Source organism: Diceros bicornis, chromosome 23 (genome assembly GCF_020826845.1).
Source record: "Diceros bicornis minor isolate mBicDic1 chromosome 23, mDicBic1.mat.cur, whole genome shotgun sequence".
Lineage (NCBI taxonomy): Eukaryota > Metazoa > Chordata > Mammalia > Perissodactyla > Rhinocerotidae > Diceros > Diceros bicornis.
In genome coordinates this window covers 1,467,573-1,492,743 of record NC_080762.1, presented here as the reverse complement: position 1 = coordinate 1,492,743, position 25,171 = coordinate 1,467,573, and the positions used below count along the sequence as shown (strand labels likewise).

Genomic DNA, 25,171 nt, shown 5'->3' with positions numbered 1-25,171 from the left:
ATTCCCAAGAGCTGCTGTGTTGGGCAGAAGTCTCCCACACGTCTCTTGGACCCCTCACCGGCTCTGTGGCTTCGACCACCATCTTTATACTAGAAACTCCCAATCCACATGCTCTACAGAGAAACCGTCCCCAAACAGCTTGGCACTGTGGTCTGCACACTGGGTCTCAAATACTGAAATATAGACATAAAAGGACCATTTTAAAAAATTATTTTTAGGACTATTTTAAAGATTAGATATGAATAATTAGAAAATAAATTCTATAGCATTAATGCATGCAAACAAGGAAATGGATGAAAAATACTCTAGTTAACTGCCTAAGTGCTTGAATAAATGAATACAAAAATGAATTTTAAAAATATTTTATTTAAAAATATTTACATGCAGTATGCTCCATAAAAAATATATACATTTCTCTTTACATACTCTTTATTAATTCTATTGGTTTGAATTTGATTTTAAATGTAATTTTGAAAAGTTTCCAGGATTTCTTTTGGAAGCAAGTACATAAAAATACTATATACACAAACCTCCAAACAAATATCATACGGGGGCACAGAAAAGAAAGATCTGCGACACAACTGCAGTGGTCAGAGAGGACGTCGGGCGGGCACCACCTCTGTTGCAGGAGCAGGGTTATCAAGGACTGTTCGCTGTCACCGCTGATCGTGCAGGCGGAAAGGTCCATGCTCGACAATGGGTGGTTTTTTTTTTTTTTATTGATGTTTTAATGGTTTCTAACATTGTGAAATTTTGGGTTGTACATTTTTGTTTGTCCATCACCATATATATGACTCCCTTCACCCCTTGTGCCTACCCCCCACCTCCACTGCCCCTGGTAACCACAGTCCAGTTTTCTCTGTCCATGTGTTGGTTTATATTCCACATATGAGTGAGATCATACAGTGTTTGTCTTTCTCTTTCTGGCTTATTTCACTTAACATAATACGCTCCAGGCCCATCCATGTTGTTGCAAATGGGACGATTTTGTCTTTTTTTATGGCTGAGTAGTATTCCATTGTATATATATAAGGGTGGTTTGTTTTTTTCAAAGAGCCTTTGCAGTTTTCAGACCAAACAGGCTCTGCAAACTTTTATCTAAACCAAAACATGCCAGCTGGTTAATATCAACAAACACGATTCCAGAAATCAGGATCTTTTCATGAACTCAAAGCGGGAGAGCAGCTCCTTCACAGCTGGTGCAGCTGGGTCCACCTTACGACAACCGGTGGGAATCTGCTGTCACTCTGTAACCAATCAGGGACTCTTTAGCACCTTCATCCACAAGCACATCCACCAACACGTGTGGTTTATCGTAACCGAAGGAGGTAGTAGTGTTTCTCAGCGTTAGGGACTCTTGTCCTCCTGTCTTTACTTCACTTTTATCGTTTGGGGGAAATTCGGAGTCAGATAAGAAGCTGTCTGATTCCACAACGCCACTATCAGAGCCATTTCTGGAATGATAGGAGTTTAAAGCACCGCTGCAGAGTTCAGACTGGTTACTACTTAAGCGGACAGAACCCTCTGTCCTTACTGGGGTCAGAGGGCTCCCCGGGGCCATGTCAGGAGTTCCTTCAGTGGCCACCACTCCCGTCTCACTGGAGAGCTCTTCTCCGGGTTCTTCTTTTCCTGGATTCTCTTCAGCAGGCAGCCCGGAAACTGTTGCTGGGGACACCTGCTCCTCCCAGACCGCCTTCTCGTCTTCCAGGACGATTGGCTGGTAGGTGATGGGTGAGATATGTTTTGATTCAGATTTTGCCTCCGAAGAGGCGCTTTTTACCACAGACAGCTAAGGGAAGAGAAATCAATGATTAAAACTAATGAATTATTAAACTGAAGTGCCTATCTTCAAAAAAAAACATGGCCTAAGGGAAATGGACAACTAAATGTACCATTAAATGGCATAATTAGGATAACAGTATAATAGGATCTGGGGGTTGCCTCTTCTTTCTTTTTAATGAAAATATACTATATGTCAAGATGAAAAACGGGTTTTTAGGATTTTTAAAAAGTTACCTACTATCTCACCAATAGAGATTGCTTTTCGTGCATTACCTTCCACATGTCTGCACATTACATTTGTAATGGGAGGACATCTACTTATTTTATATAACATTTTCACCATTTGCCTTCATAATCATAATTTTTATATTTGTTATAATTGCCATTGGCTCATATAATTTCTTTATACTGATGGTTAAATAACTTCTCTAATAGATGTTAAAGTGTTTCCAATTTTTACTATTTACAGCACATGATCAAGTGAATATTTTTACACATCGTTTACTTAGGAAATCATTTTTTTACAATCAATTCCTCCGAGTGGAATGACTAAGCCCAAGGGTGTGGCACGTCCACACCACCACGCTGTGCCCACCGCCCGCTTCTCTTCAACCAGGGCTCCGTTACTTTCACCAGCATCTACCAGTTCAACCACCAATTTATTTTTGGAATGTTTTTGAAAAATGAACCTGGATATTCATGTTTATTTTTCTTTCTCTAGTGGGTGTAAAATGGCACACTGCCAAAGTTGCTTTGTGCTTAATTACTAGTAATGATAAATATTATAATTCATACGTGACTTGTCCACTAACTGTTGATAGTTCTTATCCACTTCACTTAGAGGCAGTGTTTTCATAAGAAATTTAAATGTGCCCTTTGCATATCACAGATATTATTCCTGTCATATTTGGCTCAAATAGTTACCATTCTGTTACCTTTAAACGTTCATCATACAAAGGCTTTTCAACGTTAGACATTAAAATGTCAAACTTTGAGTCTAGTCTCACTTTTCGGCTGTCTTTTCTTCTACACGCCAACCATACTGAAGTGTTTCCGTACCTGCAGGTTCTCAGAAGCCATGCTTTCTGGATGCTGGGCCTCAGCACACACTGCCCCTGAGCACTTGGACAACTCCTACCTGTGCCTCAGGACTGCCAGCATCACCGCTTCTGCAGAAGCCCCCACCACCCAGCCCCAGAGGTGGACGACGTCCCCGCTGCATGTATCTAAGCTCTATCTTTGAACCTACCACACTGCACACCCATTCCCTCAACACTTACCTTTTTCTCCCACTCGACGTCAGGCTCCTTAACAGACTTCTCTAACTATGCTTTTGCCCCGTGCATAAAAAAGTACCCTGTGTGTAGTAAGAATTACGTGGTTTTGGATGTCCTGGATTGAGTAATTGATGGTAGGTGATGTGCTGCTGAACATGCTTCTACTTTAAAAAGAAAAATCTAAAAAACTATCACAAAGGTTCAAATTAACATTTTAGTGTAGGTAATTCAAGAAAAAATATTTAAATACATTACCAAGGACTTGGGTAACGTGACATTTTTTCTCTTACACGGATTTGTCTTCTTAACGTGACAATACACAAACACCAGGACAATGACTAGAAAGAGCAGGAAAGCAGCAACAACTGGAATCCAAACAGAACCTGGAAGAGGGAAATCACAAATCAGAATTCAGATGGAACAGTACAAACCCACCAAACAGTGCAAAGTCTCAGTGCTACTCTTCCACAGATTCACGTGTCAGCTCATGAATGCAGCCAGAGTTGTAAGGAGCTGACCCAGAAGGCAGGCGAGATGAGTCAAAACTGGGTACCTGTCCTCGACATGGGCGATTCTTCCTAGCACGGAAGTTCTAAACATCTGTGACTGCACTGCCACAACAAGGTGGCAAAAATAGCTTTTTCATAACAATTTTTTTAAAGCCCCAAATATAGGGTGTTTCCAGAGTTACACTTTTCTCTCATTAAAAAGACAAAGGAAGATATTTAAACTCTCTCTCTTTAGAAGTAAATTCTAGCAACGTCTATAACTCTTGACATAACTTAGCCCCACTCTTCAGAATTTTGTTACATTTTATATTATTTCAAGATTGCAAATACTTATACACAGATGCACACGCACAGACAGACACGCACACACAGAGGAAAGTCACGCAGAAATAAAGTCCCCTTGAACGCAAACCAACACAAAGAACAAGATAAACGGAGGTCTATTTTGGAGCACACCCATCTGCCATCACTACTGTGATGTGGACTTTGCTCTAACGCTGCTCTTCTTTTCATGGCACAATCTTCAGCACTGTTTTCACAGTCCTCTCTTCCAAATTAATAGGACTCGACATACCGTGGTGGTGTTCGGTCTCTTTCACGGCATTTTATTACCTTTAATTTCCACTCCAAAGTTACTTCTTTGGAATAGTAACCTTAGAAGTTACTACTAAAAGCATGCTCATGTTACACCTGTTACAGGATGTGAAGAAAAGTGAATGATGACAACAGTAAGAGATACAATCACTAGGTAAGTAACGCCAGCATGGAGTCCAGCAGCACAGGCAGGCAGGGAGGCTGCTACCAGCCAGGGTCGTGCCGCCAGGTGGCCACAGTATCAGTCTGCTTTATAATCCAGGCTTTTTTAAGAAAAAAATAAAATAAAATCGGGGGCATTTGCATTACTTCAAATTTTGTGAATTAATTAGGATTTTATTTTTCAAAATAGCATAATGTGAGTTGGCATAAAAAGCACTGCATTATTTTAAGTCACCTATCTGAAACCCTTGTATAATGGCCTGAAGTTATTTTTATTTATTTATTTTTTTGTGAGGAAGATCAGCCCTGAGCTAACATCCATGCTAATCCTCCTCTTTTTGCCGAGGAAGACCAGCTCTGAGCTAACATCTATTGCCAGTCCTCCTCCTTTTTTTTTCCCCCAAAGCCCCAGTAGATAGTTGTATGTCATAGCTGCACATCCTTCTAGTTGCTGTATGTGGGACGCGGCCTCAGCATGGCTGGAGAAGCGGTGCGTCAGTGCGCGCCTGGGATCCGAACCCGGGCCGCCAGTAGTGGAGCTCGAGCACCCAACCACTAAGCCATGGGGCCGGCCCTGGCCTAAAGTTATTACTATAAATTTGAGGTGTTTGGTCTGATTCTTCAGCCTAGATTTCCATTCTTCAAAAAGATATATGTATCATAATATTTCTGTACATTTTTTAACCTAGGAAATATATTCTAAAACCATCCCAACAATCAGAAAAAATATATAAACACAAAGATAGTCCTAAAAGCATGATTTACCATAGAGAAAATCTATAAATAATCTGAAAGTCCAAAAATTGGGGAACATTAAATAAAATACAATCTACATGATGAACTAAGTCTGCAGACATTAAAAATAATATTAACAAAGTATGTGAAGTAACATAGGAAAGTATGGATAAGACTAATGTAGGATTGTACATACACAAAATTATATATGCTATACAATATGATCATGGCTATGTAGAAAAAGAGAAAAATAGGATGGAAGAAAACCACCAAACTGTAACTGGGTATTTGTTTGGATGGTAGCACTACAGATAATTTTGTTTTCTTCTGGCTTTTATATTTTATAAATTATCTTTAATGAACATTTAAATTTTATAACTGAAAAGAAAGGCCCAAATTTTTGTTAAGATACCTGTCACTTGAGAATTGCAGTTTGAAAGTTTTATTATATGTGTCCCCCACACAGAAAAAAAAGATGATGAAATAAAAATAATGATTTTAAAATGTTATAAAAATGACACACAACCCGTTATTTAAACTAATCTGTATTTAGTTTTGGATATTAATTTCCAGTGCTTCTCTAGATCATGTCACACACGTCAATGAACTTTCCTGCTAATCCATTTTTTAACTTACTATCCTCATAGAGAAATTTTTTTTTTTTTGCCGAGGAAGATTAGTTCTGAGCTAATATCTGTTGCCAATCTTCCTCTTTTTTTGCTTTAGGAAGATTCACCCTCAGCTAAGATCTGTGCCAATCTTCCTCTATTTTGTATGTGGGACGCTGCCACAGCGTGGCTAATCAGTGGTACAGGTCTGTGCCCGGCATCGGAACCCGAGAACCCGGACCTCTGAAGTGGAGCATACAGAACTTGAACCACTCAGCCACAGGGCCACCCCCAACATAAAGAACATTTTAATGGATACATAACATCTTGCTATGTTGAAGTAATAAACTGACATATTATTATGCATAATCCTGAAATGCAGACATTTATGTACAGAGTTTTATGTGTTTTGTTATATTTCTCTCTTCCTGGGTAAAAAGGTCATTGCACGGCTTTCTGAATTGGTTGTTTTGTATCTTTCAATGCCTGAGAAATGGCCTTATTTTTAATTTTGAACTTCTCTGAGGAATGGAACCACTGAATATTTTTAAAAGAGCAGAGATTTATTGAAATTGCCTCTTTTCACATTACCCTATTTTAGTTATCACTCCTTATCTTTAGGAAAAAGTGGCAAGAACGTACCTTCTAGGCTGTTCTCGTCGACGATGGTCACACAAAGTTCTCTGGACTTCTCGGTGGTGACAGCCCACTCTTCGGAGATGCCCTCTGCGGAGGCACAGTACTGAGAGCTCAGGGCCGACACGGGGACACGCAGGAGGCACTGCGTCTCGTTGCAGTCATCTTCCCTGCACTCGTACATCCGCTCTGCGGTCTGTACAGGAAAAAAAACGACATGCATGGCTCCTTTAATCTGCAAAAACCACTGTATGTATCCTGCTCAGACACCTGAAGAAAACATACACGTGATGAAGCTGACCACGTCTGCAAACAGTGTTGATAGCAAACAGTAAGTCAATCTGTTACTCCAACAGCACAGTGCTACGTACCCATTAGAACACTCTTTATAGGGACTGTAAGTTTACACACTCAGATGGCGGGAATGCTCACTGTAAGCTGTTCATCAGTCCTATTCCTACAGTGCTAGAAACTTAGCTGGTGAGAGATAAAAGCATCTTACAAGAAGAATAGTAACAGTCTTATGCAGGCTGTAGGACCTCTTGGCAGTAATACGTAGAAGGCACTGAAGCATCGCTGGGAGTTTATCATTCATTCAACCAGCCTCGGTGCGTGGGTCACCGGTGCAAGGCCCTGATGTAAAGGCAGGGCAGTGTGATGTCAACAACCAGGCGAGAGCGCAGAAGACAGATGAGAAAGCAGTGCAGGAGAGTAACGGGTACCACAAAGCACTACTGGATGGAAGGAGGGACGGCCAGAGCACAGAAGAGGAGAAGCCACCATGTCCGAAAGGAATTCAGAGGGGAGATGGTATGCCGGTGGATCCTGAAGAATGAGGAGAACTTTGCCAAAGCAAAGAGGGAGAGAAGGGCTTCGGGAGAAAGAGCACGGCCTGCAGGGCCGGCACGGATGAAGGCAGGCTGGAAAGAATGAGGCCAGAGGCCAAATCAAGGCCTGGTGGGCCGTGCCCTGAAAGAGCACTGAGATGGTTTTCTGTAGCTGACGGGGGTCCGTTGCGAGGTTTTAGGCAGTGAAATTATGAGGTCAGATCCACACTTCAGAAAGACAACTCTGTGAGCAGCCAGAGTGCTATCTAAACACCTCAGTCAGATGTCACTCTTCCGCTTCAGGCCTCCCAGAGGCGACCCATCTCCCTCAGAAGACAGTCAAGTCCCCGCCACGCCCCCACAGAAGGGGCCCCAGTGACCCTCCCACCTCACCTGCTGCCGAACCCTGCCGGGCCTTGCTGGCCCTTCACATGCCAGGTCCTTCATCTGACACGCTCCCCACACACTCCCGAAGCTCACCTCCCGACCTGCTCCAACTACACCTGCCCAGGGAGGCCTGCTCGGACCAGCCCACCCTGCTCTGGCCAGCCCGCCCCGCTCTGGCTCCTCCACAGCACTTACACCAGAGCTGCCACCTCCCGGTGCCTGGAAGGCAGAGCTCATGCCTGATGAACACCCTCAGGTAAGGGGCAGGGTGTGGAGATGGACGGACAGAATGCACGTCCTACCAACGCGCGGTCCGCACAGCAGCACCAGGAGATAAGCACATCCCCACGGTAGGAGCATTAGCTTTGTCTTTCCAAAACAATGATTCCAATTACAGCTTCATATTATTCTATATTACTACCAACAAGGAAGAAAAGGTGAAAATTATGCTCATCTCACCAGTAGAGAAATGGAGACATACAGGTGGAAACCCGAGATGAGGGCCATGCCGGTAAACGAGGCAAAGAAAACATCCACGTGTTTACTGGCTGGTGCTGGTCACTGGCTCTAGGACAAGTGCCTTCAACTGCGCTCACACATTTCTCCATTCTTACCAAACCCAGGAGCCATGAGTCTTGCCTGAACATTCACAAGCATTCTACTTTCACTACACTAGACACAGAGACAACTCACGCTAGCCAGAGAAAGACTTCCATTTTGAAAAAGATGAACTAGAAACACATACCTCACTGCTTCCATTTATTCTCACATACACCTTGTATGTGAACATGTAACAAGTACTTTCTTCATCATACATGGCTTCTGGCTCAAATCCTTTTACGCCAATTAAAGGGTGAAATATGTCAATCATGATTTGGTCTTCCTTCTTTCTGATATCCAGTTTAGGAGGTCCAACCTTCCCTGGGGGAGACAAAAAGAATCGGAATTATAACAGGCCCTGGAACTCTACAGCATATTACATGAAACCATCAAAACCAATCAATCAACCTACTTTTTGTTGTTGTTCTACAGTGGGACCACATTTAAACCATTCCACAAAGATCTAGAAGATATTCTAAGTGTCCTTAATAAAGAAATGTTTAATAAATCTCAGGCAAGAAGTATTCTTATCTAATCTGAACTCCTCTTTAACAGTTTAAATTCATTTCTGGTCCTGAAGACAAATAGTTGGTCTGAATCTTGCTAAAAAACTTTGACATTAATAGAAGCTCTATTAAGTTATTTTTTCTTTATCTTTGGGCCTAAATTAAAAAACCTGGTTTTTAAAAAATGTTTCAGAAAAGGCATTTTAGTTATCTTTCAACCCTCAGCAAAACTCTCTATATTTTCTATATTTCCAACATCTAAGGAGGTTTGGGATGACGGCTCTATAAAAGTTTGCTAAATACTTTCAACTTTTATTGTGAAAATCAGAACTAGATAGTCATCCATTCAACAAATATTTGTTACGTATCTTGGATGTCTGAGACACTGTTGGTGAACCATTCATCTATTCTTCACACCGACTGTGTGCCAGGCAGATCTGTTTCTACCCACCAACGTATCCTCAGGGTCTAGCATACTTTCAGGCACATAGTATGCCCTTGATAAATCTGTGTGGGAAAAGGCTGACACGCAGATGGTATAGTTATCAGATGACAGAGGTGTGGACTCTGGGGAATAAAACCATTTCCAGGGCAAGCAGAGGAAGGACCTGTGGAAGAGACCAAGTAGGCACTACCTGAAAAGCAGGCACAGAACCAAGGCAGTGGCTGCAGTCACAAAGCATGGAGCTGAAACGGAGGGGAGTGAAGCCAGAAGGCAAGTGGAAGGACTGGAAGACGAGGAAGGAGCCACGTGACTAAAGGCGTCTGCCACCCAGTGGAGTGAGGGGCTAATAGCTACAAGGTAGGGTGCTAGGCGGGAAAGAGGAGTTGGCACTCCAGATTCTGGAGCTCGAGATGACAACAAACACCGGGTTACAGGAACGGGATGCCAGAACAGCGAAGAGCTGAAACTCACTGGGCTGGAAGGGACGACGGAACTCTGGAGTTTTTTAATGTATTAAGTTGGTAACCCCCACAGGCCTCGAGGACTTAAGGAGAGAGGAAGAATGAGAGCAGCTGCCCCAGTCCTTCGTGAATGTATGACTCAGAAAGGAACGACAGACAAGACAGGGAGGGGACAGCACTGACCCTACTGTATGGAGGGGAAACGGGATGGTTTAGAGGGGCAAAGCGATGGCGCCTCTCAGCCCTGTTCCGTGGGCTTGGGAGAAGAGGAAGACATGGACCCCCTAAATTCTCCCAAATGCTTCCTGGGCATTGTGATAATTGTTAGCAACTGCTGATAAAAGCAAATGTACACAGAACACATGTATAAGCATTTCCAAATTTAAAATTTAGTCATGTCTACGTTCTACTCACCTTGTCGGCATAAGATAAATTCTTTTGAGTATGTATAGGCCGATTCTTCTTGTCCAAGCCTCGCTTTAACTCTGGCCCAGAGAGAACTTGATGGATCAGTAATTTGGGATGAAATATTACAATAATGATAAGAGGTATTGCAGGCATCAATCCACACTGCATTCCTACAAGAAGGAGGAATTATTATTATTAACACACAGATGTGAGCTGTCTCTGCCTGTGCTCTTCCCTGACAGCACAGAGCTGTCGGAAGAAGCTGGATGAGAAGAGGACGGAGGAGACAGACAGAGCAGGAGGCCCTCACTCTTCTGTTAGAGGTACTACAAATCCATGACAAGAAGGAGGCACAACTACAAACATTCCACATGTAATTTTTAAAAATCTGCTCTTTAAACAACTTTAGATTCTATTAACAGAGATAATCATTACTTAATTACAGAATCCAACACATTACAAAGACTCCCTAACGCTTGTTAAAAATGTTTTTGAAATTTTTATCTTTCTCCTCAACAACACACACACTCTAGGAAGTAAGATGACAAGACTTTTAATACAGAAATGTAAGCTGTATTTGTCATGCCTTAAAATCCTGGAAGTCAGTGATACTTCTCTACTTCAATTTGACAGGAAGAAGAACTCAGAGGCAGGAAGTAGTCTGAGAAGAACTAATTTACATCCTTGGCACTTCTGGAAGTCTACGAGCAGTTCAGGAAGTTTTGCCACATGGGCAGGAAGGAGGACGGACAGAGACAGTTATGCAAAGTGCAAGCACTCAGACAGAACAGAGTGGAGAGGACCCAAGAGGGGCTCACCCGTAGGTCTTCACCTGCGCGGTGAAGACAGCCGTCTGTGGCGTGGGCGGATAGTCCCAGAGCAGGATGGTGTTCAGGTTGTAGGCCTCAATGGTAACGCGGGCGGGCAGCGGCACTGTCAGAGAGTCAAAGAGTAAAATGGACAAGCCTAAGAAGTTAACACCAGAAAACCGTGTTATAAGAAGCCATGTTAGCCAAATATGTATTCCGAAGAGAAGTCGAATTCCCCAGAATAGATAATGAAATTATTTAAATTAACTGTAGATTTCTAAAGAATGAATTTTATTGAAAAATGTATAGATGAGGCCTGATTCATTTTAAATTACTGAAACAACATTGTGACATAACGGAAAGACAAATATAGTATGAGGCACTAAATTCCTAAAAGGTTTTAGGACTTTTTCTACATAAACGCACTACCTATTGTAATAATAATCCTCAATTCATTTCATCACTAGAATTTTCTGTATTCAATACCACAGGTTGTATTCAACCTCTAGAGAAGTGGCTACACCAAGGACAGTCCTTTTCACCCTAAGACACCACTGGGCTCTCGGCCTCCACCCAGGACTATCACCCACCTTCACTAGCTTTTCTGGGCCAGGACTCGATGCCTGACGACAGAGTGAAGGAGCAACGGCCACTACAGTTTCATCAACATGTGGCTCTCCGGAGTGCAGGGCTTTTACACAACATACCAACATGTCCTTGTGCCTTTGCTCCTTTAAACCATGTCACAAAACGTTTGTCGATAAGACGTGACAGAGTCCCAGGAGAGAAGAGGAGGAGTCCCTTGAACATCCTGTACTCAGACACTACCCAAACCACAATCGAGTTATCTCAATGAGCCACGTTTCCCCTGCTCAGTGTAGAAGGTTGTCGTCTGCCACCCCTGGAAAACTGCCCACACACCTCTCCTCCCTTCCTTCCCTCCTCTATGAACATGAAGTGACAGAGTCAGTGACATTTTCCAAAGTTTAAGGTTATTCAATCCTACCTATCTGGAAAACTCCATTTAACATGACTGACTTAGACAATTAAAACAAAGGAAGGAACGGCAATGTGGTCAGGTGCCGTGGCTTCCAAACCTAACTGATCCTCATCCTCAGAAATTCTGAGGCAAACATGTGCATTTTTTCAAGTGCCCGGAGGGTTTATGTCACGTGGACTGCTCCGCTGAGAAGGACACGCTGGGTGGACACCAGGAGGTCTGGCCCTCCCTGGCCAGGCTACCTCACAGCTACTTCAGACGCCCCACTGCCAGCTCAGCTGTCATTTCAGACACATAACATGTTTGCTCGCTGCTGAAACCAACACCTACATTTTTCCCAAAAAAAAATTCCAATGTTCTAACCCAAACTAGTATACATTGCTTTAATTTACAATTATTTAACACTTGCATTATCTTCACAAAGCAAAACACGGATCAAGAGTTATTTAGGTAAAAAAGATGGACTTATGGGCAATTAAAATTCTACTGCTGCCTTTTTTTCCCTCTGATTACTTTTTCCTTTACACAAGTGGTTCTCAACAGGAGATGGCTTCGTCCCCCAGGGGACATTTGGCACTGTCTGGAGACATTTCTGGTTCTCACAACTGAGTGGAAGTGGTGAGGTGCTACTGGCATTCCGAGGATAGAGGCCAGAGATGCTGCTAACCGTTCTGTAACGCACCAGACAGCTCTCCACATTCTGGCAGTCCAAAATGCCAACAGTGCCAAGGTTGAGAAACCCTGCTTTACATCTTCATAATTTTAGGATTTTTTTTTTTAGGAGGAAAAACTAATTTAAAAACTGAATAGTTTTTGATAAACCAATATATTTCATGGCTTCCCCCTCAATGAATAGCTTTGGTTACTGCCAAGAGGTCTAACTTCCATATTATTTACCAAACAATGTGTGCCAAAAGGTTGAGATCATGAAGCTGGAAGAATGTCTCCCAGATTCACATACTCTGTACTTATAATATGCTCTCCCTGCAGCCAGGGATCAGACACCTACAATTTTTCTGCCTACTCTTCTGAAACACTGCTGGCGGCTGCTGGCACCTCGCATCTTTGGCTCCCTGAGCAATTTCCTCGCAGGTGAGCCAGGAGGCACTGGTCCCGTCAGACTCAGCCTGGTTCTTCTCTCCTGGTTCTGGCAGAGTTCCATGGCCACTCACACCAGGTACACTGAGGCTTCCTTACGGGATCCTTTTACTATGGTAGGTTTGCACCTCAACTTCATGAAATAACCTAGTCTCAAATGGCTTACGATCTACGGTTGAGGCAGAAAGAAAAGGCACATCCCCTCCCCCAGGGTTCAATTCAACATTAATATCAAATAATAATTACACATGTAAACATAATTCTGCAACCAGATAGGAGGCATACCTGATGCTAAGAAAACTCATAAGGAACCTGAACTTCCCTCAGAAGCCGTTTCTTAATTTTAGCATCTTTGCCTCTCCAGAGGCTGAGAATTTTTAAACCATCAGATCTGGTTTCTTTTGGTTCCACAGTCCTTCCCTTGATTACTCTCTCTAGTCCTGCATTTTACTTTAAGAAGCGAGAAGAAACCACAGGGCACCTTTGACACTTGGCTTGGAAACCTCCTTAGCCAGGTCACGTGGCCCACCGGGCACATTTTCTACCTTCGGTGTTGCTGAAGGCAACAGTGTCAGTAAGCTCCCCACCACTACACTAACACTAAGACGGATCCTCCTTCCTCCAGTTTCCAAGAAAGACAAGTTCTTCACTTCCTTTTAAGTCTCTTTTAAAAAAATTATTCTCAATAGAAATGACTTTTTAACTCTATATACTCAACCTGAAATTCCTGTATTTGAGGAAAAGGCATGTAGAAGTCAATCTATAGACTAGAATATCAAATGAAGTGCACTTATGTTTAAGAAGAGGTTACTGAATCAAACGTTATAGAACCACAAACAACAGTACCCTCATGAAGCATCAGATTAGTGTTTAATGTGAATCAAATGATGCTTCCCACAGCTTAAAAAAAAGCCTGACATGGTCAGACTAGGACGAGGACTTAAATCACAGCTTTCAAAGCAATCCAGACAGACAGGGTGGTAGGAGGAAGAGCTTTCAGTGGATTACAACTGGCAGAAATCACTACCAGATTAAAGGAGAGCGTTTTGAATATTTACACCAAAGGATGTGACCTGTGGTTTGAATGCTACCAGAAGAGAAACCACGCAGCTATTAGACCTGCCTTTGTCACCTCTGCCAAAAGCACACGATAAACAGACATGAGTGGCTTTCTCGTTAAGTTTCGGAATTTTATAACCTGAAGTTTAAATTGTTATATATTCAGGTTAAAATAATTAATGCTTTCAGCAAACTTCTATTCATAATGAATTCACCTTATGTCAATAAAAATATATGTACAAATAGCAAGAGAGTATTATCTATGGAATTTAAGGAAAGATCCTACCGAGTATCTCATGAAATAAAATAATCTTACAGATTTCCCCATCTCTTAAAAATGCCCAGATGGATATTTTTCTGTAACTTATGTTGTCTTTGGAAATGGGTTCAAAGTTATTTGGTGCATTATACCTGCACACTGCCCAAACCTATTTTACGATCTGCTTCCCAGAACTCCTCTACAACTAGTGGCTAAGGATTTAACAAAACCAAACACAGGAGAGAAGCATCCGTTTTCATAAACACTCTAATTACAACGCAGAAAAAAAGAGTTCTGGTTACAACCAACCATTTCCTCATGATAAACTAGAAAAGACAGGATATGAAAACGAGCAAGGGAGGGGACAGGAACCACTGATGAACATCAGCAAGTGACGAAGCAGTGCCCCTAGACGGGGCAGTGCGGATGCCACAATCAAGAAACAGCAGCCAGAACAGCTCTGTAATAACCGCCAGGAAGGTGGTGGAGGGGAAGCAAACCACCCCAGACACCTCCAGATTCCCTCTGCATGCATGGTGACAGCAGTGGCGGCTGCCACTGTGCCCCGTCCATGACCACCAAATGCAGCTGTGCCTCTACTGCACGAGGGGCAGCGCAGGAGCTCTTCTCCGATGGTAACACAACAGCACACAGACTGTACACAGCTACGGCAGAACAGAGCTCCGTACTCGGTAGACACCACTCCACAATCTGCTTACTAGCCTCTCTCCAGGAAGGACAAATTGAGAAGTAGAAAGAAGCAGGATAAAGTGGGCAATAATTCGATTGTTTGGGGGGATTCCAAGTCATCTGACACTACAAATCAAAAACAAATGCTCCGAAGTAAAGCATAGAGCCTTTTCTGAATGAAAACTCTCAGAGGAAAGCTCTCACACCTTCCCCACAGTAAAGATGCAGGGCCAAGGGTGTTTTCAAAGGTTTCTTCTTACACTGCAAAGTAAGAAATGGCATGAGAAATCCAGGTGGAAAAAGTGAAAAATATCAAATCAAGACTTTTGCACTTTTTTCAGAACACATTTATGATCACAACCTACCTCCCGAATGATTTTAAGTGCTGATAAAATGGCTATTTTTCTTAATACTTTCCAACTTTTTCTCTTAGTAGCAGGGTCCTCTAGATTTAAGATGAATAAAGACATTTTGAGGATTCTTGCACGTGATGTTTGAAGTGTTCATAAAAGTTTTTTAATTGAAACATTTCAATATTTTTGGGCTTTGAAAGGAGTCATATCCATCACTTAGTGCAACCAATGGAAAAACAGTCTATCTTCTACTTGCTTCCATTATTTTCTTGTACCTTCAGAAAAGGAGTTTCAGAACTAAGGGTTCAAGTGAGGACGCCTACAATATTTCAGGTCTGTTTTACCTTCTATATAACAGCTCGCAAGCAGGTCACGAGCTGGAGCCCCCCGAGTCTTCTCTGCCTGCCTGTCTCAGGACCTACTCTGGTTCTCCCGCACTCTCTCCCCCTTAAAACAGAGGTGAATGAAACACTTTTCTTCTTCTCTTTTTAAAGAGATGGGCATATCAAATAGCGGCTTATACCGACCCTGTAATTAAGTAGAATCCCCCAGATCTTTCACTCAAACCACCACCAAGTTAGGGCTTACCCAATAAACATCTGCTCAGCCGCTTTTCTGACCTGAACTGCAGGATTTGCTTCTTGCTCCTGTTTATTCCATTTCATCCAGGGGGTCTGCTTGGCACGCCAATGATTCCTAATTGGACCAGACCCACCTCGTCCCTGAGAGAAGTCATTTCTCAAGACTAACTCCCTTCTGGGACTAACTCACTCTAAGTTGAGAAACAGTTTAGGAAGTGAAAAAACTAGAGAGACCTTTTCAATCTGAAAAACAGGAAAAAGGTGGAAGAAGGAGCTAGCCGCTGAGCTTAGTTAAATTTCTCACACTGATCGGGATGAGCTCGTTTTTTTAAAAGCCAACACAATTTCTCATATATAACTAAAACAATTTAATACATAAAAATGTATTTATTAAAATAACGACGCACCTTAGTGAATGGTAATCATTGACATATACTAAAAACACGACTACAGGACAAGCAACGTGCCCAGTTTTGCTAGGTCTTATCTAGGCGAGGCACCAAGCCTCCCTAGGAGGGAGGTAATGCTGTTATACACACTTTCACCAGTGAGACAACAAAGGCTTAGAGAAGCTCTGTGCAGACTTGACAATCTGTAGTTTTCTTGGTTTTAATCAAGAAAAGCTGCTCAAGCATCTTTTTTGTGATAGTTTAATAAAATAAGGGGAAAATAACCTCCATATATAAATAGGAACTGGAGATGATTGTTTTCTGATGACTTCAAAGCATCTTCAAGCAATTTTGCCTGATTTACCACAATCACATGATGGCCACTGCAAAATCTGAACAATGTATTAAAGTAAATCATTTCTTTAGAATGGACATGACTGAAATGGATACCTAGTATTCTGCTCACTATGTATTGGGATAATCTAAAATAAACACACTCCCTTAATAAGAAAATTACAAGTAAACTGATTTCTTCCTGTCAGGAATTCATGTAATTCTGGTTCAACTCTCACTGATTCTTTGTCCAATTAAAATAGAACCATTAATTATGCATCTAGTTCATATAACAACACACTTGCTATGTGCTGCCAGATTTTATAAGATAGCTCTTTAAAGGAGTTATTTTTCTCTTCAATTCTTTAGGTTTTCTTTTATATAGAACCAAAATGTGGACCCTTCAAAGTCCATATGAATCATGAATCAGAATAAAATAAAAAAGAAAATTATTAATACCCTGTTCAATGAATATAATTAAAATACATTGTCTTAAGCATTTTGAATGTCTGAAATAAATAAAAATAAAATCCAAAGAAAATCGTGAAAAATGTAAACACACCCAGAGCAGTATCCTGAAGTTAGAGAATGAGTAAAGCATTGCTGATAAAGAAAAGGTGGGTGAAGTGCCCCATATCTGAGCGGAAGTACAGTCTGCTCTTCAGACAACACCCAGAGTGCAAGCAGGCAGCCACTGATTCACTTAAAAAATATATACTATTTTCATACGTAAAAGTGGGTGAAGAGCGAAACACTACTGATTATTAGATGGCACACCTGGATTTATTTTCCCTGTCAATTCGCTTCAGAAATATTAACGAAAGCCCATAACGTAACACAACACATTCCCGAGCACTTGGATTTCCCAGAGACTGGCACTATTCCCTTGCCTGCTTCCCTGATCCTCTCAGGTCCCCTCACCTGAGATGAACTTCCAAACGTCCAGTCCAAGCCAGCACTAATGAGAGTTACGCACGTCACACGTGTAAGCGCCGGGCGCTGGCGAGACGGGGAGGCTCACCAAGAGCCAGAGGCAGGTTGTCCCTGTGGGTCTTCCTCCCACTCTCTGGATTCTGCATTTTAAACTAACTTTAAAAGCATCGGCAACACAACAAAATCAGAGAAATGCACTGAAAAATCTAGAGAACTGTACTGGGTGGGGGTCGCTGGTCCTTGTGTTTACAAAATGCTGGAGTGCAGAGGCCACAGTAGACCTTCCTATGGGGCAGGCAGGCAAAGCTACTCCCAGGGCCGGGGCCAAGTACGTGCAAACCATGTGGTCACAGGGCCCCACGCTCAGGAGGGCCCTGTACTCAGAAGGAGGGCCTGGCACTGGTTTACTGCTCTGCCTCGGCCAGGAACCTGAGTCATCTTCCTCCTCTCTTCCACATCCAGCCAGTCACGGAGTCCTGCTGACTCTGCCTTCTAAATGTTCTTCAAACTGTCCTCTCTGCTCCATTTAGACTGCCACTTCTCATGGACTCCTCCCATGACTGGTCTCCCTCCTTGGAGTCTGCCCCCAAACTATTTTGTAAGATGAACTGTTTCTAAATGGCATATCTGATGCTGCATAAAATCATTTCTCTGCTTAAAACAATCCAATGGCCACCCGCTGACTTGAGGCACGGACAGTGAGTACACGATTTTGCTGGCTTAGCACCTCCACTTCTTTCAAGAACATCATTTCTCTTCTTCTGGGAACTCCCTGCAACAACGTCCTCCCCATGCAAGCTGACACCTGCCCCAAGCTGGGCAAATCAGAGCCTTCCCCTGGGATTTTGTCAGGATGGAGAAAGCTGCAAGTCAAAGCCCAAAAGCTGTCAACATCCCTGATTCCTGCCCAGTAGGGAAAACCGTCACCACTCAGAGAGATGTAATAAGAAATGGAGTCTTGGCAGTTTGAGTTCCTGGGGCCCCAATGGCATCTCTACCTGCCTGTTTAACTCTTGCTTGGACTCTCTGAGCCAATCAATTCCTCTTTCTGCCTGAGTTAGCCAAAGCCATGTTTGTATCCTCTGCTGTTACACAAGGCACTTCATTAACTGGTTCCTACCTCTCCACCTATGCTGTCTCCCCTCAGATGCTCACACTCATAGGCTAAGATAATACGCTCACTAGTTCACTAACTCAACATGCGGTTTCACACCTCCTCCTCTGCACACACAGGTCTCTGCACCTCCAGTTCCAACTCCAGGGTCATCTCTGCCAAGTCTTGCCTGACTCCCCTGGTGGGGGCTGGGCACCCACGGCTCCCTGTCCAGTAGTTTGTACCTAAGTCCAAGCTCTTATCAGGACGCACGGTAGCTGCTCTTGTGGATGACCACCTGCCCGGGTAGTGGCGTTTGCTGAGTGTTAAGGACTTGGACTCCGGAGCTCAACGACAAGCTCCCCGATTAGCGGCAGCGACCTCCGCACAAGCTGGGCAGACCTGTCTGCGCCTCAATTCCTCCTCCACGAACGGAGATCCCGGCAGTGCCTCCTCTGCAGGGCTGTCGTGGAACCGCACCGCGGGGAGAACTCACACAGTGCCCGGCACTCAACAACCGTTAGCTGTACACCCAGCCACGATCTCGCAACGCAGAAACCGCGCGCCTCCCCGCTGCGTGCTCCCGACACCCGGCACAACATCCGTGCCAAGGAAGGACGAAACGCGCTTGCTTGACTTCTAAGGAGCAAGCCAAGGAGAGCCGGCACGAATGGGGCACCCCGGGGCTCCGCGGGCGGGTGTCCGGTAAGGCCGGTCTGTCTCCCTCGCAGAAAGGTCCTGACGTCCCGGAGCCGACCACGGCCGCGCTGCAGACGGCGTCCCCAGGGGGCACCGGCGGCCGGAGCGGAGGGCGCACCGGCCGCGGGAGGGGAGGGGGCCCGGGAGGGGAGGGCGCACCGGCCGCGGGAGGGGAGGGGGCCCCGGCGGCGGGAGGGGAGGGGGCCCGGGAGGGGAGGGCGCACCGGCCGCGGGAGGGGAGGGGGCCCCGGCGGCGGGAGGGGAGGGGGCCCGGGAGGGGAGGGCGCCCCGGCCGCGGGAGGGGACGGGGCCCGGGAGGGGAGGGCGCCCCGGCCGCGGGAGGGCGGCTCCGGGGGCTCCGGGCCCGCACACTCTCGGCGCCCGACCCGCGCCTCCGCCCCGAGGAGCCGCCCCGGGGGCCGGGGGCCGAGTCGCGAGCCCGCCGCCGCGCCCCGGTCACCGACATGAGAAAAGCCGGGGCTCGCGCTCTGGTGTTTAGGCAACAACGGAAGCCGCGGGAGAGGGAACTGCAGCCTCCGCCGCCCCGCCGGCGCCGGGACGCGGGGAATGCGGGGCCTGGGGTGCGCGGTGCCGGCGCGGGCCAGCCTTCCCGCCGGCGGTCCCCCCTCGGCCCCCGGCCCCGCCGCGGCCCGCGCGAGCGACAGTACCCGAGGGCGGCTCCGGATCCGCGGCGCCCATCTCCGCCCGGCGCCCGGCCGGCAGCAGGAGGACTAGGAGGACGAGAATAGCCATGACGGACGCGGCCGCGACCCCAGCGACGTCGGGCGGCCAGGCGCGGCCCTCGGGCCTGGACTCTGCGTCACTTCCGCCGCCGGCGCCGGCGCGCCAGGGGCGTGGCCGGGCCGGGGGCGGGGCCGCGGCGGGCGGGGCCAGAGCGGGGAGGCGGGGCCGGGGGCGGGGCAGAGGGGGCCGGCGTGGGCGGGAGGCTGCGCCGGGAGCCGGAGGCCGGGAGAAGCCGGCGGCGAGGGAGCCGGGCGTGAGGGCGCGGCGGCCTGTGGTCGCGACCCGGGCTCACGAGACACTGAGGAACTTGGGTCCGAGGGTTACGTCCTTTCGCCCGGCACCGCCTTCCGCGGCTCTTCCTGGTGTTGCGGTGTTCGGGGCTGCAGGACTTGGCGTAGGCCAGGGCCTAGCCACCACCCTCGTTTTATCCTATTAGGCTTCGCCGTCGGGGCGTCTGGGAGTCTGAGAGTTGAGAACAGAAAGAGCCCTTAACTGCCATCTCGAATCCCTACGTTTGTAGTTGAGGAACCTGAAGCTTTGCCGCGAAGTGGCTTGTGCAGACTTCCACAGTCCAGGTCGAATAGGCTCGGCCGAAAACTGCTTTATTTTTGCAGGAAACACAATTTGCATTACCTTTTCAGCAGTTAAATATCAAATAGCGGTTCATTAAGCAGGCTCTCATCGTGAGATCTGCCCGCTTTCCTCTCTGACCACATCTCCTGTTACTCTGCGCTTCTCCCATTCCACTGCAGCCATCCGGGCCTCTGTCCTAGAAGACTCTAGGCTTGTGCGTAGATATGCATATGGCTGCCTCACCTGTTGCAAGTCTGTGCTTGTCGTGGCCTTTTGCAAAAACTTAAAATTGCAGCCTGTCTTCCCATCCTTCTTACTCTGCCTTACCCTTTTTTCATGGCACTTAACACCCTTACCCACACTCTACACTATGCACATTGATGTTTCTTTTCACCCCCTTTGAGAATGTAGCCTCCATAGGGCTGAACTCTGGCACCCTATTAGTATTTGTTGAATGAAAGAATGCATGATTACATTAGCATTAAGCAAAACTTTAGAGAGAAAAACTTAAGGAAGATACTGTACAAACTAGAGAGGAATTTTTAGCAAGATTATTTTATTTATATTAATAAATCCTGTAGCTTAGTACTTCTCAAACTTCAGTGAACATGTGAACTGCCTGGGGATTTTGTTAAAATGCAGAGTCGGATTCAGGTTGGGGTTTAAGATTCTGCATATGTAACAAAATACACAGAGAATGCCAATGCCACTGACTCTTAAGACCACACTTTGAATATGAAGGCTTTAGCTCAATCTAGACTAAGGTTTGGGGAATATTTTGTTAGATGTGTTTATGATGCCTACTCTCTTAGTCTGTTCCCGCTGCTACAACAAAATACTGTAGACTGAGTAGCTTATAAACAACAGAATTTTATTTCTCACAGTCAGAAGGCTGGAAGTCCAAGATCAGGTCCCAGCCTTGTCAGGTGAAGGCTCTCTTCTGGGTCGCTGACTTCTGGTTGTACCTTCACCTGACGGAAGAGGGAGGGATCTCTCTGGAGCCTCTTTTATAGTCTCATTCATGAGGGTTCCACCTTCTAGAGTTAAGCACTTCCGAAAGGCCCCACCTCCTAATACCATCACCTTTGGGAGTTAGAATTTCAAATATGAACTTCGGGGGGGACACAAACATTCAGGCCATAGCACTCACTATATGAAAACCACCTTCTAGTCATTGCAAGGATAAGTAAGATCTGATCTTTGCTGTTGAGGAGTTGATGGAGTAGGACAGAATATAACATTCAATTCCGTTCCATAAACATTTTCGTAGTAGCCATCACAGGTTGGGTTACCCAGGAAGTAGAATCTGAGGGGAGATTAGTGTGAAAGACTTGCCCTTCTGTGCTCTTTGGATTGACCCCTGTGAGAGGGAGGTGAAGGAGACAGGATTGAGCAGAGGGAGAAGTTGATCTGTGATGCCATCCCAACAGAGGCTTCAGCCGACCCCTTGGAGCTGGGATGACCTTTTAGAGGTGTCTTGAGTTGGTACGAGTGGCTGGGCCTTCAGCTCCCAACATTGATTAGTCATGGATGCAAACCACCCCTGGAAGGGACGTGATTTGGGGCTGTCCATTTCTTTCACTGAGACATGCTCCAAAGGGTGCTGACAGCTGCGAGCTTCTGCCAGCAGCACCACCAGCAGTGCGGAGGGGGTGGGGCTGTCTTCTATTCCTGAAGGGGGATCTGGACACAATCAGTGTCCAGCATGGTACCTATCCTTCTGAGGCACTGTGCTAGTCACTTGGAGACTAAAGATATTTATTAATTCACCAAATATTACTGAGTGTGGTGATGTGTGTCCAACACTGCTAGGCACTAAGATATAGACCTGAGCAAGACAGCTGTGGCCCCTGCCCTCATGGGGCTTACAGTCTATGAGAGACTAAATAAGCATTAATCAAGCTATTACACAAGTAAATATGGAAATTGTGGTAACTGTTATCAAGGAGATTGATGGATTTACAGAAGGACAAACAGGGATTTAGCTTAGTCTAAGTTTTAAGGAAATTCTTTCTTAAGGCAGTTACAATTATGTTATGACCTGAAGGATAAGGGGGAATTAGCCTGGGTAAAGCTGTGGGCTGGGGAGGTCACAGGCTAGTGAGAGAGGTAGGAGGAAGATATATTTTTAAATCCCATATAAGTGTTATATAGCCACACAGAAGGCCAGTGAGCAGCACCAGTTTCCTTGGTAAAAATCCAATGCCTAATGGCTGGAGAATATCCAAGTAAACAGTAGTCCCACTACATTGTCTGAGTTTTTTTTGTTTGGTGAGGAAGATTGGTCCTGGGCTAACATCCGTGCCCATCTTCCTCTACTTTATGTGGGACGCCGCCACAGCATGGCTTGATGTGTGGTACTTATGCCCGCGGCCAGGATCCGAACCTGAGAGCCCCAGGCTGCCAAAATGGAGTGCATGAACTTAACCACTATGCCACCAGGCTGGCCCCCATCTGTGAGTTTTTAAAACCAAGGAAACCAGTGTGGAGTGAGGGGTGGGTAAGGCTAAGTATAAACTGAAGTCAGATCAGGTGCAAAGCTGTATCTTCAAGGCCACACTCAACACGGCCTGGAGGAAGTTAATAGGCCAAAGAAAATAGTTTAAGAAATTGGAAACATGACCTAATGAGAAAGGAGACTGGGTGTTCAGCCAGCTGTGCGCTCTGGCTCTTGTGCATTTCCTTCCCGTTTCTCTAGAGCAGAGATATCTGCCAGGTCCCCTATAAGGGAGGAAGGCAGATTGAAAAGTCTGTGGCTGAAGCATGTAGTTCTGAATCCTGATTATTCTATAAATTGTAGCCAATACTCTCTACCGTCTCACCCTCACATCTACCTGTGCCTCCACACTGTCCCTCACTTCCCTTCGTTTTTGCCGTAGCCCTTATGACCATGTGGAGAGGTATATATAATATCTCCACAAGTATATAAGAACTGATAAGGCGGTAATCATCACCAAGGAGAACAACAGGATTATGGGAGCATAAACGGGGACTTGACTTATTCTAAGATTTAAGGAAGTTCTTTATATATATGTGTGTGTGCTTGTATACATAAATATACGTATATATGTGTGTATATAAAATTGTTTCAATTCTCTCTTCCACTAGAAAGTCAGCTCCTTGTTTTCTTCACTGCCATACCCTCTGCACCTGGACAAGTGCCTATCATTCCATTTCTATTGATTGAATCAATATGTGAATGAGCACAACAAGCTTGTACATGAGTGTGGGGTTGTAGCAGGTACAGGTACATCTGTGATTGATTAAACTGCAGTTGGGTCACTGATGAGGATTAGTCACGTTTGGATGTCATCCTGGTACTAAAAGTACCGTCTGCTCTCGTCCTGTACACAGCCGCCTTCTGAGGAAAGCTGTCCCATTGACATCTGATGGTATCACATCAACCCCTGACTCTAGTTATCCATAGACGGCAGGGTCTTCCAGGTGGTGGCTTGTCTGGGAGCGCTGCCTAAGAGAGCAGCCAGATGCGAGACGGTGACTGTGGCAGACATTGCTCATTAGCTGGCTGCTAATAGCCTTTCTCAGTATCCTTCCACCTTCCTGCCTTCCCACAACAGAGGCTATAAAAGCTCAATACTCACTTTCCCAACCTTCATGGCAGCCAAGCATGGTCATATGACACACTTGTGGTCAATGAGACATGAGTAGAAGTCTGTGTGTGTGTGCATGCGTGCACGTGTGTAAGGCAGATTCAACAGGAGAGCTTGCAGACCTTGACCCTTCTCTAATCTTCCTGCCTTGAATGTAGACACAATGATGCCTGGATCTGCAGCAGCCATCTTGCAGCCACGAGGCAACATGCTTGAGGATGAAAAACCAACAGCTGAAAATGGAAGAAAGAAAGCCGGAGTTGTTGATGTCAGCATTGAGCCACTGAACCAATGTCTGCAACCACCTACCTCTGGATTATTGTTATAGGAGAAGAAATATAGCCTTATTGATGTAAGCCACTTCCAGTTTGGTTTTCTGTTAATTGAGCTGAAATTTTATCTCACTCAATGTCAGACCAACCTAAATGAATTCTCTTTCAGAGAGCTGGAATGTAAACCACAACAGAAAGGAGGGTGGCCAGGGGAAGGGAGGAAAGGAAAAAGAAGCAGCAAGGGGCTGGCCCGGTGGCGTAGTGGTTAAGTTCATGCACTCCACTTCGGCAGCCCAGGGTTCGTGGGTTTGGATCCTCGGCGCAGACCTATGCATCCCTCATCAAGCCATGCTCAGGCAGGTGTCCCACGTGCAAAATAGAGGAAGATGGGCACAGATGTGAGCTCAGGGACCATCTTCCTCATTAAACAAAAAAACCAGCAGCAGCAAAGTTGAGGACAGAAAGTGGAGCACTAGACCAGCGAGCAAAGAAGACCTCTGTGGAAGGGAGAACGAGTGGCCCAGCTCTTGGGGCTGCAGCCACCACCGGAGGCTTGGGAGCTGTGCTGAGTCCCCTGCAGTGCTCCCTTCCTGTGGCCTCTGAGGACTGGCTCACTGGTGACTATTTCCTCATCTGACTTTCCCACATGGCTTCACCAAGATCCCTTGTCACTAAAGGAGATCTGAGTGTCTCTGTCCCTTGCCCTCGCAGAGCCTACCTAACACAATTTCTAGCCAT

The 25,171-nt window shown here is 45.5% G+C and overlaps 1 protein-coding gene and 1 long non-coding RNA gene across 3 annotated transcripts; one reads left to right on the top strand and one right to left on the bottom strand.

The window, feature by feature from the left end:
• Window positions 1-346: 346 nt before the first annotated feature.
• On the bottom strand, window positions 347-20,018 carry IFNGR1 (interferon gamma receptor 1). Of its 2 annotated transcripts, none has more exons than XM_058566194.1 (7): window positions 19,902-20,018; window positions 10,756-10,903; window positions 9,944-10,107; window positions 8,263-8,438; window positions 6,310-6,499; window positions 3,315-3,442; window positions 347-1,789 (listed from the first exon to the last, which is right to left on the bottom strand). In XM_058566194.1, exons 1-7 carry the CDS (start codon window positions 19,984-19,986, stop codon window positions 1,217-1,219), a joined length of 1,464 nt encoding a protein of 487 aa, XP_058422177.1. In that variant the 5' UTR covers window positions 19,987-20,018; the 3' UTR covers window positions 347-1,216. The 2 variants fall into 2 exon arrangements, with proteins under 2 accessions (XP_058422177.1, XP_058422178.1); XM_058566195.1 differs by having other exon boundaries at window positions 10,756-10,870.
• Window positions 18,862-24,515, top strand: LOC131420346 (uncharacterized). Its single transcript, XR_009223522.1, has 3 exons — window positions 18,862-19,239; window positions 20,414-20,552; window positions 24,320-24,515. It is a non-coding gene; the product is annotated as an uncharacterized LOC131420346 (long non-coding RNA).
• Window positions 24,516-25,171: the final 656 nt, after the last annotated feature.